We start from the raw sequence: 17,259 nt of genomic DNA, 5'->3' as shown, positions 1-17,259 counted from the left end.
TAAGAAATATTAATATTTCTTTTATTATTACTTTAATAAAATATAATAAATAGGTCATTTCTTTCCCTTTGGCAATAAGTATTATCTTCTTATTCAAAATCAAGAGCTTCATTTTCATTAACAAATTTTAGTACCATGAATAAAAAGGACATTCAACAGGCAATAATTAGTTGCCTATAATATATAAGGTGTCATATGAGACATTGGGAATACAACCACAAGAATAAGTTTCCATTTTCAGGCAGTTTATACTGTCTTGGTGATGCAAAAAGTAAATAGATAGTACAGATAATTTGAAGATGGAGAGAACACTTAACTAGTGACAGTGTTGGGAATATATAGAGATTAGGATTAACATGCAGTATATGAGAAGCCCTCTCAAAAGAGATAGAACCTGAGTTAAACCTTGAAGGAAGGAAGCTAAAGATTCTAAGAGACAAAAAATAAAAAGAATGCGAATTCCAGACATGGAAAGACATCTTGTACAAAAGTAGGATATCAAACTTAAAGTTTGATATCCTCTCATAATTAGTGGTTTGCCTTCCCCTATATACTTACCACATTCTTTCCTGTATTATAACAATTTGCAAACATAATTTATTCCTCTACTAGATTATAAGGTACTTTATTGCGGAAACTGAATCATTCTTCTTTTATGTTTATCCCCAGTACCTAAAAAAGTACTTTTCACATATAAGGAACTGTACATGTACACATGGACACATTTGTACATGCGTATATGTAATAGATATGTATATAAAACTGTTTAATTAAATGTAAATTATATTCAACTCCAGAAAAAGAACATGTACTATATTATATTACTCTTTTTAACAGAATGTGCAGTCAATATAATATTTAATTTCAGAAAGGAATCCATAAGAAGAGAAAAGGATTGGCGAAAACAGTAAAATGCATTGTACACTTACTACAAAGAAAGCTCATAATTCAAAATCTAAAACTAAAGATTATATTGTAACCTCTTATCCAATAGTCCTTTGTACTTTAAATAATAACTTAGCTTGAACTTTTAATGACCTTTTTAATGTGAAATAACATTGTTCAGAGATTTGATCACAGGATTCATCCCCTATACTTTTATTCATGGACATCAGATTACAATATCAAATATTCTATTAGTATTAATATTTAAGGGTTTGGTAAAAGAATGTTTGTTACTCATATGTAAAATGTATGGGATTGCCTGTCATCAAAGGGAGGGAGTAGATAATTTGGAAAAATGAATACAAGGGATAATATTATTTAAAAAAATTACTCATGCATATATACTGTGAAAAAAAATTATAAAAAAAAAAGAATGTTTGTTACTTCAGGTTTTGAATATGACCTTGACTTCTAAGAAAAATATTTAATGAGTTTACCAACTCGGATGATCTAAACAAATATTGCTGTATTGTATATCTCAGCATTTTTGCATTAACATTTAATTAACTAACTCCACCTTTGGTCTTAGCAACAGAAGTTTATGTTCAATTAAAAATGAATGAGCTGTTCTGAAGGAATGTATACATTGTTTTGAAATGTTAAACATGTAGAAACTTCACTAAGCCTATTTAGATTGACGTTTAATGAGATGGGTCAGTGCATTCAAGAGAGACTGGTCCAACTGAAAGAATAATTAAATAAGAACCAGAAATCCTGGGTAGTATTTCCTACACAGAGTCATTGTAAGAAGAAGTTGATAGCTTCATGGAATTCTGCACTGCCAAACTGAAGAAACAGTTCTGTTCCAAGATATTTAACATCTCAAACAACTTAAACTGGAGTTCACTTATTCATGGATTGTAAGACACATTAAATGTAGCTCAGCTGTGTCGTTTTCAAACTGAATTTCAATGAAATAAAACCCATTGATGTCATATATATGAACTACGCAAGTGATGAATACTATATTCAAATGTAACAAAAGGATTCTCACTCAAAGCCCTACTCTGCTGATTTTCAAAGGCTCTGCTGGTACAGCTTTAGCTCTTACAAGTTTTCCCCAGCTATAAATTATTTAAATACAGTTCCTATAATAGTCTATAAGTCTACTGTCCAAGGACCTGCCTGGCTATCTTCAAAGAGATTCATATCTAGAAGGTTTGCCACTATCTTTTTAACACAATAACTCATGAAAAGTGGTGTACCAGAAAAATACCTATACTTGGAATCTAAGAACCTAAAATATACTAGGTAAGTGACTTTGGACAAGTCACTTGACCTCTAAGAGTCAGTTTCCTTATTTATCAAATGGAAACAGTAATATTTATACTGTCTATTTCAGGATTGTTGTGAGGTAGTGATTTGTAAACTGTAAAGATTTCAATAACAGGAAAGTTCTAATTATTGCTATTATCATGAGTAAGATCACAGAAGGAATAACCAGATTCTTTTTTAAAAAACTTTTTTTATTATAGCTTTTTATTTACAAGATATATGTATGAGTAATTTTCTACACTAACCCTTGCAAAACCTTCTGTTCCAAATTTTCCCCTTCTTCCCCCAACCTCCTCCCCTAGATGGCAGGTATTCCAATACATGTTAAAATATATATTAAATTGAATATATATATACATATACATACAGTTATCTTGCTGCATAGGAAAAATCTAAAAACATCAGAAAAAGTGAAAATGCTATGTTGTGGTCTACACTCACAGTTCCCACAGTTTTCTCCTTGGGTGTAGATGGCTTTCTTCATTACTGAACAATTGAAACTGTTCTGAATCAAATTATTGTTGAAGAAAGCTACAATCATCAGAATTGATCATTGGATATTCTTCTTGTTGCCATGTACAATGATCTCCTGGTTCTGCTCATGTCACTCAGCATCAGTTCATGTAAGTCTCTCTAGGCCTCTCTAAAATCATCCTGTTGGTCATTTCTTACAGAACAATAATATTCTGTAACATTCATATACCATAATTTATTCAGCCATTCTCCAATTGATGGGCATCCATTTCATTTCCAGTTTCTTGCCACTACAAAGAGGGCTGCCACAAACATTTTTGCACATGTGAGTCCCTTTCCTTCCTTTAAGATTTCTTTGGGATATAATCCCAGTAGAAACACTGCTGCATCAAAGGGTATGCACAGTTTGATAACTTTTGAGCACAATTCCAAATCGCTCTCCTGAATGATTGGATTTATTCTCAGTTCCACCAACAATGCATCAGTGTCCCAATTTTCCCACATCCCCTCCAACATTTGTCACTCTTTTCCTGTCATCTTAGCCAATCTGACAGGTGTATAGTGGTATCTCAGAGTTGTCTTAATTTGCATTTCTCTTATCAATAGTGGTTTAGAGCACTTTTTCATATGACTAGAAATAGTTTCAATTTCTTCATCTGAAATTTGTCAGTTCATATCTTTTGACCATTTATCAATTGGAGAATCACTTGATTTCTTATAAATTAGAGCCAATTCTCTATATATTTTGGAAATGAGGCCTTTATCAGAACCTTTAATTATAAAAATGTTTTCCCAGTTTATTGCTTTCCTTCTAATCTTGTCTGCATTAGTTTTGTTTGTATAAAATCTTTTTTTTAACTTAATATAATCAAAATTATCTATTTTATGATCAATAATGATCTCTAGTTCTTCTTTGGTCACAAATCCCTTCTTCCTCCCCAGGTCTGAGAGGTAAACTATCCTATGTTCTTCTAATTTATTTATATCATTATGCCTAGATCATGGACCCATTTTACCTTATCTTGGTATACAGTGTTAATTGTGAGTCAGTGCTTAGTTTCTGCTGTACTAGTTACAATTTTCCCAGCAGTTTTTGTCAAATAGTGAGTAATTTTTCTACACTAACCCTTGCAAAACCTTCTGTAAAAGGGTAAAAGTAATACTAAAATCTACTCTTGCCCTTGTGACCGTATCTATGCAAGCAAAAGGAAAATGGATAATTGAAGTAAATTACCAGATAACGAAGATTTTTAAAATTCCTGTTATTTTGAAAAATCATTTTTTCCTCTTTAATAATTCAGATTAGCTTTCTGTGTTAATCTCTTATCTAACAACCATATTATTTCCATATTATTGCAATTGTAAAGAGATGATCTTTGAGACCTGTAAAAAGTTTGTTTTAGAGAAAAATTGGACCTGGCTTAATATTTTCACTGGCAAATCCCATTATGGCCATTTCATCTTTTTAAAGTACAATGTGTACTTTGACTAAGAAGTGATTTTTTTAAAAATTCAAATTAACAATTCAGAGTAACCACAGAATGGAGGAACATGGAAAGCCTGTGTTCCTATGAAAATATGTCTCTACATATAAAAAAAAATCAATCAGTTCTTTTTATTCTGTCAAATAGATAATTAATTCAATGAAAACATCTGCCAACTAGTTTTTGGACAAAAAACGATAAATTGTTTGACATACTTGATTAATCAATTTGATTAAAATAATTCATAGCATCATAAATTAGGAGCTGAAAAGGACTTTAGAAAACATCCTGCCCAGGTCTCTTTTGTTTTTAACATATGAATAAATTGAAACTCAGAGAAGTTACTTGCATAGGTTTGCATAATAAAAGACAGAGCAGGACTTGGAATTCAACATTCTGACTCTAAATCTATCCTTAATACATCACATTAGTTCTAAAGTTCATCTAATCTCTTTGATGATCCAACTAGTAACTTCCAGAATGATCTAAAAATAAACTGTTTTAACTTTTTTGCCCCAATTTAACACTTGTAAATCTTTAAAATGCAGGGCTTTGCACTAAGCATATGTCACACATTTTGCGAAATTTAACAGTATCGCCCCAACAACAACAACAAAAAAGTAATAAAAATAATAATCTTTGAGGTCTAATTAGAACATATTGGTCAAAAGCTTGGAGTTCTTTGAAGGAACTATGAAATATTCAAGTTTTTTTACCATTATAAATCCAAAGCCTCAAGAATATAGCTCCTGTTTTACAATATAAATTTCAAATTAATTTTCCTTATGAAATGAAGCCATGAAAGCGGCATCATCAGAAAGCAACATCAAAGCCACTTTTTGTGTCCATCTCTATTTAAGCCTGAAGGGTATCATCAACTACACACTTGAAGGATTATACATAAATTATTTTGAAATAAAATATTCTTGGCCCATCCAAAGATCATCTGCTATTTTTTTTAAAAAATGAAATTACTCATAAGAACTTGAAGGAAAGAGATATATGAGATTTGTCAAAAGATCTGTTTTAAACTTACCCTGCTTCTGTCATATTCCTTCCTTGAGGCAGCAAATAGTTGAGCATTAGCTATGGCAATCCCACAAAATGGGAGATACATCTGCATAACCTGGCATAGATAAAAGTCAGAGATTTATTACTATTTATCATCAGTTAGAGATTTATGATTATTTTTATTAATGTGCCTATTTCTGTTCATATAGCTTCTTTTTTATAATGATTATAATAGATATATTAATAGGCCATAATGTCTTAATGGAGAAAAAAAATCTTTGGATAAAATACTTTTCTTGAGGATTTTGCAGAAAAGTTATTTTCTCTGAGTTGAGGGCATTTACAACTGTGACTAATGTACCTAGTACCCATATTTCTGGGCTTAAATAGATCTGGTCCAATCATTGGGGATACCTAAAAATACTAGTTTCTTTTGGGCTTTTGGTTTGGTCTAAAAAATATCTAAATATATCTTGTACTTAGATCTCTGCATATGTGAATAGAAGATCTCCACAGATTACTAAACAAGAACTCAAGCTAACAAATACATTTAATTGTCTCATGAAAAACATGGAAAACTCATAAACAAGTCACAATAGTCACAAATAATCAGTAATTCCTTCTTAAGCCACAGGATTGAATATATATATATATATATATATACATATATATATATATATATATAATATTGTATACTTTTGCCCCAAGGACAGCATTAACAGTTAATGCTATTCCATTCCTCGCCATCCCCCATCATATCAACCTTTTATTCTTTTGGAATCTATCTAGAAGAAAATAAAGATAAAAGGAAAAGATTTAAAAAAAGACGCTGAAAGAGACTATAGGCCCTCATAGATCAGTATACTATGATTTTAGATACTTCTCCCCCGAAAATGTTGGGAGAGTGTCAGAAGGAGGATTTTATAGACTTCTCAAGTAAGGGGATTTTTTTCAAAGTTGTTTAGTTTCTATACTAAAGCTCCAATTTCAATCTGGTCTCTTGTTAACTGCTCACAGTTCCCTAACAAAATTACTTTTAATTATTTTGCATAGACTTTGTATGCAGTAATATGAATTTTTGTTGTCTCTTCAGATATAATGTATGCTCCTTTGAATATACTGTCTAGTACATAGTAAGCCTGCCTGCCTTTCTTCTTTCCTTTCTCCTCCCTCCCTCCATTTCTCTTTTTTTTTCTTCCTTTCTTCTTTTCACCACCAGTACAATCTCAGAACAAAATAAAAAAACATCTCAGTAGCTACAGAAGAGGATTTGATATTGCTTTTTATTAATCCTACCCTCAGCTGATAAGTCATACAGCCATGTGCTACTAAGCAAGGCAGGGCAATCATTTAAAAAATAACTAAACATCTAAACTTAGATTAGATTTAAAAAGAGAAATTGAATAACTACTAAAATTTGAAGAGGGAAAGTTGAAGACCTTCAAGCCATTGAAAATATTTACTTAATGAAAACTCTAAGAATTAGGATTAGTAATGAAATAGGAAAGAAAAACAGCGTGATTTTGTAAAGGAGATGGACTATTTTTATTAAAATGCTAGAAAGTCTGACAGTCTAAAAATAACAAGCAGAATAAATATAGCATTTTAATAACTTTTAAAAATTGGAATATACTATATATGACTATCTTGAATGAACATATTATTCTATTAGTGTAAAAACATTTTGGAATGTACATATAACTAGTATGTGCAATAGCAATGAACAAGATAAGAGACATAAATAAAAAGATGAATTTATTAAAGAATACCCTCCAGAATAGTTGTCAAACAGTATCATGGTAGAAACAGCTTGAGAGAGAGTTACTAAAGACCTTTTCAGAGTTATTGGAACATTTCAAAGAGAACTGGTATGTGCAATAGAAAAGATGGAAATACTGTTACCTAATTAAAAGAAAGAAACAAGGAATGTACAAACAGGATCAAAAAAGCAAAATTATCCTGAAAATTCTAGATTCCCTTAATCAACAACTGAAAGTAAAAATCAAAATGTTAAAAATTTAAAATTATGAAGAATAAAGAAATAAGGGGCAATAGAAAGTTGTCAATGAAGGAGGATAAAGAAAATCTTTGGTCATCTATTTAGTTATAAGTAGGCAAGTACAACAAAAACAGAAATTGAATAAAAAAGAGAAAAATTATATGGAGTTATTAAAATGCATGAAAAAATAGCTATGTCAGGGAAGGGAACAAATTCTAGCCTATGCAAGACTGCACTGTGGCAGATCCAGATAAAAGACAAAACGATGGGCTTAAATAGTTTACATTGGAGAATTAATCACTATTAAGACACTTGACTAGCTCCCTCTCAAAAATAAGCCTAATCCCACCTTCTTTAACAGAAGATACCACATAACTACTTCAAACAAATGAGAAAATAGTGTTAAATTCAAGCATGCAACAATGCAGCATTCTGCCCACTGTCATCTAGCTGCCATAATATCCCTGGTGTTCTATCTGCTTTTAGAGTTTTACTGAGAATGCTCCAAAGAATATTCTTATTGACCTAGCATAAAGCTGAGAAAAAAAAATAGCTCTCTATTGTGGGGAATCTTTATTCAATTAATTTACTCAACTAAGAAATTCAGTTATTTTAACTACTTAGGTAATAGTTCCCAAAAGGGACTGGTCTGAATAAAATCAATATTTATTAGTTCAAATGCTTCATGGCAAGTAATTAATTACCAGGAAAGTCATCAGCCTGATTCCTTTTTTCTTAACAGAAGGCAGAACATATTTATTACTAGAAGAGGAGAACACTAGTGACACTTCCACAAACGCATTCACATCTTGTATGGCTCAATAAACCTATAAACACAAAACATCAGTATACAATCTAAAGAATAAAAGGGAGTATGACCCCCAAGCCCAAAAGCAACTTCATTATCATTTCAGTGATTACTAAGTTTCTCCAAAGTATCATAGCATTTACACTGACTTTATTGATTATAACAAAACTTCTGATTCAGCTCTACACTTGTGGCTTAATTATGCATTGTAAATACATAAAATAGACCCAAGCAGAATGACAGTACTAGAGAGTTTGATGTTCATGTGGAAAACTCTTCTTTGTTTAAAACATGCCACAAACATAATAAGAAAAATTGATATAAATATGTCTTCCAGGAGAAAAGTTTAAGTCCATTATGGCTCTTCCTAGCCTTGAACATATCATCATTTGATATAATGAGTAACTAAGATCCTAGTAAAATAAAAGTAAAAATCCACCTTCTAATAATCATCATTCATCTTTCTTTCTTCTCTCTCCATAGCTTTGCAAGGATATTATATAAGAAGATGATTCTCTGATGGTAGTCTCAGGTGTGTCCTGCCTCACTAGAGAGCGATTATACCTCATGATCAATATGTATGCTCCTAAATTCCCTCTCTCACCAAGAAGAGTCTCAAGTTAAATACTTCCTATTTGTCAGTTAAAATGATTGTGGTTTTTAAAAAGGCCATTTTAAATAATTTGGACTGTTTTTTCTTCTTTTGGAAATTGCTAAAATCCTAAAACAGTTACAGTAAACTGGTCCAGAGATCCAGATAGTGGGTCCACATTGGCGACATTCACTTGGTTAGTTAGTGACATAAGCCAAATTGGAACCCAAGTTTTCTGATCCTAATCTTTTTACTATACCATACTGCTTAATTCAAATACTGTGACATTTTCAGATTAAAAGGCATTTTACCGGTATCATTGTGTGAGCTCATTTAAGTGGAACTATTTTTATCTGAGATAATATCTATTATTATTGAGGTAATTGTTTAGAAGTAATAATTATATTTACTTTATTAGTTCCCTTAATCTTTCCTACTGCTTTCTGTAGGCCCACCTAACAATAGATGAGGTGCTATTTATTTGAAAACAACTCTAAGAAAAAAAGATTTCACAATTTCCTTTACTTCTGGGAAGGTCTAACAAACTTTAATGTCACTAGTTCTTTTTATGAACAATTTATCTACCATTCCACAAAGTAAACCTTATTTCTTTATTTCTCTATGGGTACAGAAAATAAAGAGATATTAATTGAAGGAATTATGCAACATTTAAAGAGGAAAAGAGCCTTCTCTGCTAAAATTAGTGCTTCTTAAACAGTCTCCAGCAAAAGTGAATGGCAGCTTGACATCTTACTCAACAAACTTCAGAATGTTCAATTCAATTCACATGCTCAGTGGGTACCATACTGGCATTGAGCTGCCAATGTAGGACATATAACATAGTCAAGGATACTATCACTACTCTTAATTTGATTCAACTTAATTTAACAGTCATTTAGTGGCCCACTATGTAAAAGGGACTATTTCTTAAAGTAGGCATATTGAAATGAAAATTACATAGTCCCTGTCCTGAAAAATTTTACCAATTTATAGAAAGAGAAAGTAAAACGTATTCAAAAATACCTTTTACAAGACATAATGTGATATGGACAAAAGAACCAGTCAACGGGCTCTAGAATAAATTTGACAAGGGAGACATTATTTTCAGCTTAGGGTAAAAATGGGAAGAACTCTCCTCCACAAAAAGAAAAGCTTCATAGAGCAGGTAGCATTTAAGCTGGACCCTGAAATAAAAGGAGATTTCAATTAACAAAGGTGATGCATTTAGGGAGTAAAGAGTATTTTATTTTTTAGTGTTTATATTCCCAATATGTAACAGAATGACTGACAATTAGAAGGTACTTAGTAAATTATTGTTGCTCAATTGGTTGATTTTAGGATTCATGACTAGTCTGTACAACAGTTAGGATTAGAAGAGCACAGAGTCATTAGTGTTTCACTATGAAATATGTAAGCCAAAAATGTGAATTTTATTTGGACTAGCCTTTTCTGGTATTGCAGAAGTTAGGTTCAGATATCTCTCTTCATGCAAGCATTCCATTCCATCAGCATCCAACCATCACCATTAAGCTGAAATGTGTGTGTTTTTTAAGAGTAAGTGATATGAAATAAGACTGAACAGGTTGATTACCTTAAATACTATACTAAGGCATTTGAATTTAATCCCACAAACAGTAAGAAGCCACTGAGATTTTTTGAAGGGGTGGTGGGTGATATTGGATGTATAATTTTTATCACATAAGCAGTCAGCACCATGGATAGGGATTGTATCAACAGAAAGAAACTAGCAGGTTTCAATATGGCAAAAACAACAGCATAGCCCTGGTATAGTGCTTCATTCAATTCTCATTACAAAAAGTAGTAACCAAAGATGGAAGATTTGTTTAACTGACTTATTTGCAGGAGATGAAGGGAAAAGATAGATGGTAGTTTAGAAGTCTAGAATATTAATTGAGCATAAGCAAGATCCAGGTATCCTTTAATGGGTTCAAAGGGTACCATTTCCTCCTCCAGCTCATTTTACAAACGAGGAAAATGAGGCAGGAAACGAGGAAAATGTTTTGCCAAGCTCACACAACTAGTAAATATCTAAGAACAAATCTGAACTTGGAAAGATGAACCTTCATAATTCCACGTTCAGTGCTCTATTCATTGCATCACCTACTCACAATCATCATCCTGAAACTACACTGGAAAGCAGTTGACTAGATTGCTGGCCAGTGTATTGTTTCTATTTATGTATTTGCTTTCCATTCAAGTAGAAGATGTGGCCACTTTAGCTTCCACCAAACTCCTCTTACTAAATTCTTTTTTTTTTTAATTTAATTTAATTAATTAATTTAATTTTTTTCCTGAGGCTGGGGTGAAGTGACTTGCCCAGGGTCACACAGCTAGGAAGTATTGTCTGAGACCAAATTTGAACTCGGGTCCTCCTGAATTCAAGGCTGATGCTCTATCCACTGCGCCACCTAGCTGCCCCTTACTATATTCTTAACAAAAGGTAAAACTCTGGGAGATATGTCCCTATCTCTAGGAGATTTTTTTAGCCTCGCCTAAAAAATCTCATCAAAAGACTTCTACCTATTTCACGCATGCATAGAATCCTCATTACTGACACAGTTAAGAGAACATTATTTTCCCCCACAGATATCATTCACTTGTCAGATTGAGGCATTATCTCAAGCGATCTTATATTTCTTCTGCTTTCAGGTAAGGCTTACCTGAGCCATTCAAGACATATAAATATCTATTCTATTCTTAATAATCACTAGGGATGGAGACAACATAGTACCCTTGATAATTTATTCCAGTCAGTACTCTTTACACTTGGTTTCTTGTCAAAAGAGAGGGTAAAGAAATGAATCTTCCCTGAATCCTTCAGTAAAACCACAATTCAATATTGGTGGAATCAGACAAATTTTGGAAAAGTATTCAGCAGAAAGATTTGTGACATTACTAAAAGAGTTATGAGAAGCAGACAAACACCTTAGAGATGGGTAATAATGGATAACAAGGAATTCCCCCAAAAAAGAACATTCACAGCATTGGTTTTTATCTGTTCATGTACAATAGATATTTTTAAAGATTGACTTACTCTAACCTGTTCTTTCTCCAGCATGGGAAAAATTAATACATTTCAGCCACTGCCATCTGGTTTCTGAATGTTAAAAAACAAAAAAAGTGTCCAAACAACTTTAATGACTAAGAAGTTAATAAGACTTAGCACTTTTGTGCAATTTTCAGCTTGAAGACACTTTATACACACTAGCTAATTAATCCTTACAACATCCCACACAGAGAGGTAGGAAAACTAAAGACCATTCAACAGTGTGCAAAAGTCACTTTGGCCCTGGAATCTCATGAAAAGGCAGCTAATAAGCACAGGCTGAACACCATTGCTTTCCATCAATATACTGAATGTGTGAGTGGGTCCCCACCTCCTCAAACTTGAAAGGAAGCAATTTCAAAATTCCATGGAATGCAACATGATCAACTCTCATTCTCAGTACACAGATTCTTTGTGTGAGGTCCAGAGCCATTCTTCATAGTCATAGCCCCAGATTTTAGGGAATGAGATAGCCAACTCTTTAGACAATCTCTTCTTTCATGAGACTTCTAAACATTTGCTAAGGCCACTCAAATGTAAACCATGTCTTACCTTAATATTATTGTGTTTCACTCATGCTAATAGATTTGTCCATTTTTCTACATTGTCTTTTTTTCGATACAGCTAAGTGGTGCAATGGAATTAAGAAAATTTGAGTTCATATGCCTGACCTGAACCAAGTTTACCTTAACCTGTGTACCTCAGTTTCCTCATCTGTAAAATAGGAGTAATAATAACAACTCCCTTGAAGAGTTGTTGTTAGGATTAAATGAGATAATAATAGCTAAAAAAAAACTCACTTAGCACAGTGCCTAATATATACTAGACCCTTTATAAAGATTTCCTCCCTTTCCTCCTTCTTATCATGTGTATAAAATATGTGTATAACATATTTTTATACATATTTTTACCTAAAATATTAGGTAAATTTCCTAATTCCCCCAAATAGAAAAAAAGAGAGATTCTGCTTAACATAGATAGGTATGTGGTTCCATGGATAGTGCTGGACCTGGAGTCAGGAAGACCTGATTACAAATTCTGTCTTTAACACTTATTAGTAATGTGACTCAAGAGCAAGTCCTGTAACCTGCTTCTACCTCGGTTTCCTCATCTATAACATGGGAACAATAGTAGCACCTACCTCCCAGGATTGTTGGGGGGAATCAATGAGATAGTAATTGTAAAGTACTTAGTTAATACAGTGCCAGGCACATAATAAACACTATATAAATATTAGCTAGAATTGTTATTATATAGACTTACTGTAATTATAAAAAAATTTAAATTAGATCTCAATAATTCACAATTGAGGACAATTTTGAGAGGTTGGGATGTCATTTAGCTTTGGCCTATCTCAAGAAAAGTAGATTTGCTAATGAAATTAATGATTAAAGTAAAATATCAGAGGAAAATCTTAATTGCCAAAAACTTTAGAAGACAGCTTAATAATACAGTGGGTAGAATTCAGGACTTGGAATCAGGACTATCTGAGTTTGATTATTGACTTGGTTGTATAAAGAGTCACTAGATAAATCAGTTATTTCTACAACTAACAATAACAACTTCAAATGTTGTTGTAAAGATCAAATCTTTGAAATTTCTTGCCCTTTGGGCTCTAATCTTGCCACTCTGGGCTTTCTTCACAAAACAACAGAAGCCTTCTCATGCTGAGAGTTCACTTATCATTGTCCTTCACACTGGAAATACATTATGCCTCTGTGGACCCTACCTCCAAAATGGTTGACTTTCCTAGAATCTCCATTTTAAGAAAAGTACCTGGGCCAGTTATAATTTCATTTTTCTCCAGGCTGTATTCCTTACTCTCCAAACTTTCTCCACAATTTCTCCCTTTACCCCAACCTATCCCCTCTCCGCCAATATCTTCTGCATCTCAACCTTTCTTCAATATATTTTTTATGTGGGGGCGGAGCCAAGATGGCGGAGAAGAAACACACTACTCAGTGAACGTCCTCACTCCCTCACAACCAATTAGATAAATTAAGTCTCAAAATTAGCTCAGGACTGATAGATACCACAAGGACTGGAAGCACGACTTACCAGCTGAAGAGAATCTGGAGTTTCAACAGGAAAGGTCAGTTCTCAGGGGAGGAATAAGAAAGACCAGCACAGACGGTGGGGTAGGGGCACACTGCGCCCATTGCGCTGGGAGGGGCTCTGGGATCAGAGAAGCCACTGAGGTAAAGGAATCTGGCACAGGCTGTTAGCTCTTCTCTGCTAATTATTTAGCAGTTCAGAAGAGAAAGCCAAAATATTTTAAAACTCAGATTAGATTTCCCCCCCCCCCCACCCTGGGGGTGACTCGGCAGACTAGGCACCAGGGGGTGTGGCCTCAGCTACCTCCTGAGAATAGTTAAGAGACTGACAAGTGGGTGGATACGGCCCAAGGCAACACACACTGCCTAGCTTTGCTGGAGGGAGTGGAACTCAGCTCCAGGAAGTCCCAGAGAAGCGGAACCTTTGAACTAGGGACCGCGGTTTCTGGCAGACACTTCCAGTTTGAGCGCAGGGGCTTCTCACGTCACCTGCTGCAGACATCCACTCCCCACCCGGACACATAGGCTGAGCTTCTTGCTGTCTTCACTATTCTACGCCCTCAAAGCACAGCAGTGCTAATCACCTCTGAGGCGCTTCCAGGGAGGGGGTGGGGAACTCTCTCCCAGAGCTCTCTCTTAGCGCGGGCGCAGGGGCCGCTGCATCCATCCGGTCTGGGAGGAAGCTGGTAAAGAAGTAAATAATTTCCTACCCCAGGGACAGACCCCAAAACATTTTTTAAGTATGAGCAAAAAAGCTAGAAAAACTATAGATTCCTTCTATACAGAGAAAGAGCGGGTACCCAACCCCGAGGAAGTTAACAGCAAAGATTCAGAAGATAACAACCTAAAGGGGAACGATTCCTGCCCCCCATCACATAACTCTCTCCTAGAAGAAGCTCTTAAGAAATTGAGGGAGATCGAAGAAAAATGGGGCAAGGAAAGGGAAGTTATGATAGAGAATAACAACGTCCTGAAATTGGAGTTGGAAAAAATAAAGAATTCACAGGAGATGCAGGGAAACAAAATTAGTGAATTAGAAAAGGTTAAAAAAACACAGGAAAGTAGGATTTCTGAATTGGAAAAGATAAAAAAAAGTCTCAAGAAAATAGAATTTCTGAATTAGAAAAAGAAAATAATTCTCAAAAAAAAAAATTAGGGAAATGGAAAAAAATTCAATAGAGCAAAATAATTCATTTAAAAATGAAATTGGGCATTTACAAAAAGAACTAAAAACTGTGAAAGAAGAAAATAACTCCTTAAAAGTCAGGATGGAACAAATAGAAATGAATGATTCACAGAGAACCCAAGAATCAGTCAAACAAAACAAAAAAAATGAGAAGCTGGAGAACAACGTCAAATACTTACTGGGAAAATCTATAGACCTGGAAAATAGATCTAGGAGAGATAATCTGCGGATTATTGGACTTCCAGAAAACTATGACCAAAAAAAGAGCCTAGATTCTATTTTACAGGAAATTATCAAAGAGAACTGTCCAGAGATAATAGAAACAGAAGGGAAAGTAGATGTGGAAAGAATTCATCGAACTCCTTCTGAAATAGACCCTAAAAAAAGAACACCACGGAATATTGTGGCTAAGCTGCAGAATTACCACACAAAGGAGAAAATCCTGCAAGCAGCTAGAAAAAAACAATTTAAATACCAAGGTGCCACAATAAGGGTCACCCAAGATCTGGCTGCCTCCACATTAAAAGATAGAAGGGCCTGGAACCTGATATTCCGTAAGGCAAAAGATCAAGGACTGCAACCAAGAATGAACTACCCAGCTAAGTTTAGCATCTTTTTCCACGGAAGAAGATGGTCATTCAATGAAACAGAGGAATTCTATATGTTTCTAAGAAAAAAACCAGACTTAAACAAAAAATTTGATCTACATCCACAAGACTGAAGAGAAACAGAAAAAGGTACACAGAACCCTTGAGAACTGTAACTCTGTTGTGGGTATATAAAAAATACTCAAGGATAATTTGATTTTACTGATATAAAAGAAAAAAAGGGGGGTGTAGTAAAGGGAAGGAGGTCGGTTCAGAAAAAGGGGAAGGAGTGATAAAAAGAGGGAAACTACATCCCAGGAAGAGACATAGAAAATACACCATATCTGAGGGAACTTAGTGAGGGGGAGAATCATTGTGTGAATCTTACTCTCATCAGAAGAGGCTCAAAGAGTAAATAATTAACATATTTGTTTTTCAGAGAATTTTCTCTCACCTCATTAAAAGGGGGGAGAGGAAAAGGGAAAAGGAAAAGGGGAATAAGTGAAGGGACTTGGAGGGAGGGGGGAGGGATCCTAAAAAAAAAAAAAAAAAAAAAGAGGGAGGGTTGCGCGTCACAAGGGGGGTCTGTAAATTAAATATCGGGGAGGGGGATCAGGGGGGTCAAGGGAAAAAAGCATAATCTGGGGATAATACGATGGCAGGAAATACAGAATTAGTAATTTTAACTGTAAATGTAAATGGGATGAACGATCCCATCAAACGGAGACGGATAGTAGATTGGATCAAAAAGCAGAACCCTACAATATGTTGCCTACAGGAAACACACTTAAAGCAGGGAGATACATACAGAGTAAAGGTAAAAGGTTGGAACAGAGCCTATTATGCTTCAGGTAAAGCCAAAAAAGCAGGGGTAGCTATCCTTATCTCAGATCAAGCAAAAGCAGAAGTAGATCTCGTTAAAAAAGATAAGGAAGGAAACTATATCCTGCTGAAAGGTAGCATAAATAATGAAGCCATATCAATACTAAACATATATGCACCAAGTGGTATAGCATCTAACTTTCTAAAGGAAAAGTTAAGAGAACTGCAAGAAGAAATAGACAATAAAACTATAATAGTGGGAGATCTCAACCTTGCACTCTCAGATTTAGACAAATCAAACCACAAAACAAACAAGAAAGAAATTAAAAAAGTAAATAGAACATTAGAAAAACTAGGTATGATAGACCTTTGGAGAAAACTGAATGGCAATAGGAAGGAATATACTTTCTTCTCAGCAGTTCATGGATCCTATACAAAAATTGACCATATACTAGGACATAAAGATCTCAAAATTAAATGTAGGAAGGCAGAAATAATAAATGCCTTCTTCTCAGATCACAATGCAATAAAAGCTACATTCAGTAAAAAGTTAGGGGTAAATAGACCAAAAAGTAATTGGAAACTGAATAATCTCATCTTAAAGAATGACTGGGTGAAAGAGCAAATTATAGAAACAATTAACAATTTCACCCAAGATAATGATAATGATGAGACATCATATCAAAATCTTTGGGATGCAGCTAAAGCGGTAATAAGGGGAAATTTTATATCTTTAGAGGCTTATTTGAAGAAAATTGAGAAAGAGAAGATTAACGAATTGGGCTTACAACTTAAAAGGCTAGAAAAAGACCAAATTATAAACCCCCAACCAAAAATTAAACTCGAAATACAAAAATTAAAAGGAGAAATCAATAAAATTGAAAGTAAAAAAACTATTGAATTAATAAATAAAACCAAGAGTTGGTTTTATGAAAAAGCCAATAAAATAGATAAA

At 33.9% G+C, this 17,259-nt stretch overlaps 1 protein-coding gene across 1 annotated transcript in view; it reads right to left on the bottom strand.

Annotated features, from left to right (window-relative positions):
- PDE11A (phosphodiesterase 11A) overlaps nucleotides 1-17,259 on the bottom strand; it is a 474,543-nt gene that overhangs the window by 292,774 nt on the left and 164,510 nt on the right. Inside the window, exon 3 of the mRNA XM_074303019.1 lies at nucleotides 5,215-5,304. Coding sequence (XP_074159120.1) covers nucleotides 5,215-5,304 — 90 coding nt within the window. The remainder of the gene's footprint in view (nucleotides 1-5,214; nucleotides 5,305-17,259) is intronic.

Source organism: Sminthopsis crassicaudata, chromosome 3, assembly GCF_048593235.1.
Source record: "Sminthopsis crassicaudata isolate SCR6 chromosome 3, ASM4859323v1, whole genome shotgun sequence".
In the NCBI taxonomy this organism is placed as follows: Eukaryota; Metazoa; Chordata; class Mammalia; order Dasyuromorphia; family Dasyuridae; genus Sminthopsis; species Sminthopsis crassicaudata.
Note: the sequence above shows the minus strand (reverse complement) of the source record. Positions and strands in the feature narration are given on the sequence as shown.